The 2,500-nt window shown below is 44.9% G+C and overlaps 1 protein-coding gene across 1 annotated transcript in view; it reads left to right on the top strand.

The window, feature by feature from the left end:
* Positions 1-2,500, top strand: part of LOC310798696 (uncharacterized protein) — a gene marked incomplete at its 5' end in the record, with an annotated part of 23,677 nt that overhangs the window by 3,967 nt on the left and 17,210 nt on the right. The window contains one exon of the mRNA XM_083661251.1: positions 2,098-2,229. Within this exon, the coding sequence (XP_083517377.1) occupies positions 2,098-2,229 (132 nt within the window). The remainder of the gene's footprint in view (positions 1-2,097; positions 2,230-2,500) is intronic.

Below are 2,500 nucleotides of genomic sequence, written 5' to 3' on the forward strand. Positions count from 1 at the left end.
ACAGACTCAGTGAGCACGGCCTGGCCATTGAAAAAGGCAGACACAGGCAAACATGGCTGCCGGCAGAAGAGAGGCTGTGCTCACACTGCGACATACGAGTGGTGGAAACAGAGCTGCACTTCCTCACCACCTGTCCCAAATATAACACTATCAGAAATGAATATTACCCCAAAATGGAACAGACCCACCCAGGCTTCAGAAGCCTCCCTAACATCAACAAACTAGCTGTCCTGCTGGGAGAGGAGAGGACAAGCTGCAACACAGCAGCTAAATACATACAGACTTGTCACAGTCTGAGGGACAGTGAGTGAGCACCTTGTCCACACACACACACACACACACACACACACACACACACACACAAACACACAAACGCCTCTCCAGAAAAAACACATCACCCCCCACACACTCACACATACACAGACACACACACACACACACACACACACACACACACACACACACACACACACACACACATACATCGTCCCTTCCCTCTCTCTATTTCAAGCACAATCAATATGTAAATATCTGTATATATTTCAATACAAAATATTGTTGACACGGTTGTTGTTCGAACTACCTGTATTTTGTTACAAGTAACATAATGTTTCCGTTCTGTATGTTACAAACTCTTTCTGTTTTTTTTCTTCCTATGTCTGTACTACGATGTACAATGTGCTTTGGCAATACTGTAACTCACTATGGTCATGCTAATAAAGCCTCTTTGAATTGAATTGAATTGAATTGAGAGAGGGAGAGAGAGAGAGAGGGAGAGGGAGAGGAAGGGGCAGAGGACGCTGTGTTTGGCTGCACAGTCCCGCTTTCCTAACCATCCTGTCCCTGCCTGTCTCATATACGTGTGCGCAGAACTTGCAGTGGTTGAGACACTAAAGAATATAAATATGTAGAATTAGTTCAGCTGAAACCTCCTAAAATTACATGGAATGTGTCAAATAAATAAGTCTGGTCAAACTAAACAAGTGGCTGCTGTCATTGTGCTCTGACAGCAGAGTGGCTCTATATATTATATAGTCTTTAGAACACGGCTCTCTCGAATACTCGATTCTGATTGGTCAATCAACAATATTCACCGGTCATTATTTCTCGACAACCGACCGCTGCTCTGCCACACCTGGATTAATCAGTTGGTAAGAGCATTTTGTCCGCAGACGCTACTAATTAGGCCAACCAGTTGCAGCTGTGGTGTCTTGTGTGCCAATTACGAATGAAACCGCTTTGTGTTGAAAACGCTATTAAAAAATCTATTTGAATAATTATTTTTGTCAGATTATTGAATGATTTAGTTGTAGGCCGTGTTCTAAGCGGGATAATGTATACTGAGCCGGTGATTACTGGAAATAATGACCTTCAGGTGAATATTAAGCCCTCCGCTGCGCGTCGGGCTAAATCATTCACCTGTCGGTCATTATTTCCACAGTAATCACCGGCTCAGTATACATTATCCCTTACATATGCTACTGTATAGCTAGAGTCATGCATTTTCAAGTTGAGTTGTAACATGACCTGTCACCAGAAGCCTTGTTTACACTGTGGAGGCTCGTACTCCTCCTGATATGAAGACTTTTCAGCATCAGGTGAAAATGAAGGATCAGTCAGCTCTGCTCTCCCCATCAGATTCTCCCTCACTCATGTCCTGAAGCATTTTCACTGCATCTGGACATTCATTCTTCTTCTGTTGTTACTGTGACGTCTCTTCTTTTCTAAGATAGGCTACTGTATGTGGCTAATCTAGCTTACTGTAAGGCAAGCCCAAAAGACATCTTGAGTAAAAACAATGGGCGTTGCTACGCAACCGGTCATGGTGCAAATGTTGCGCGCGGCATGTTTTATATGAGGCGGTAAAAATGACTCCTTGGCGGTTCTAGGTATAAATGACCATATTTATGTTTCTTTTCATCCCACCCCCCCATCATTCACCTACTGATCAATAAAACCATTTTAGGGTTAGGGTTAGGGAAAAGTCATGAACTCAGAGATGCAGGGGTTTTATTTTCACAGTTACATGCATTTGAAAACTCCAGGGGGGTAAAAATGACCCCTTGGCGGTTGTGTTAAATGCCTCTTGTTTGTCAGTTGTATGCTGGTTCTGGTGGTGCTGAAGCAAAGCAGACAGACTCATTCACACTCCTTCTCCCTCTCAGGTACGCTGCTGTAATAGAGGCCTCTATACGCAGCTTCAAGTCAAAGAGCACAGAGCCATCAGAGGTAAGGACATCATTTACAGGGGGGGACACAGAGACACAGGGGACATGTCCCCTGCACTTTTCCAGAAGGCATATGGCCCATTTCCACCGCTGGTATCAATGCGGCCCCGCACAGCTCGTCTCGCTTTTTTGTCTCATTCCACTGATCAAAAACGTGGACAGCCCGGGTTGAGTCGGGGTTGAGTCATGTTGCTTTTGGTCCCTGCTCTGTTGAGGTTCCAGGGCTGTGGACCCGGTACCATACGGTGACGTGAAAACACTGCAGACGACTG

The sequence above is a fragment of the Poromitra crassiceps genome (assembly GCF_964638095.1).
Source record: "Poromitra crassiceps genome assembly, chromosome: 26".
NCBI lineage: Eukaryota > Metazoa > Chordata > Actinopteri > Beryciformes > Melamphaidae > Poromitra > Poromitra crassiceps.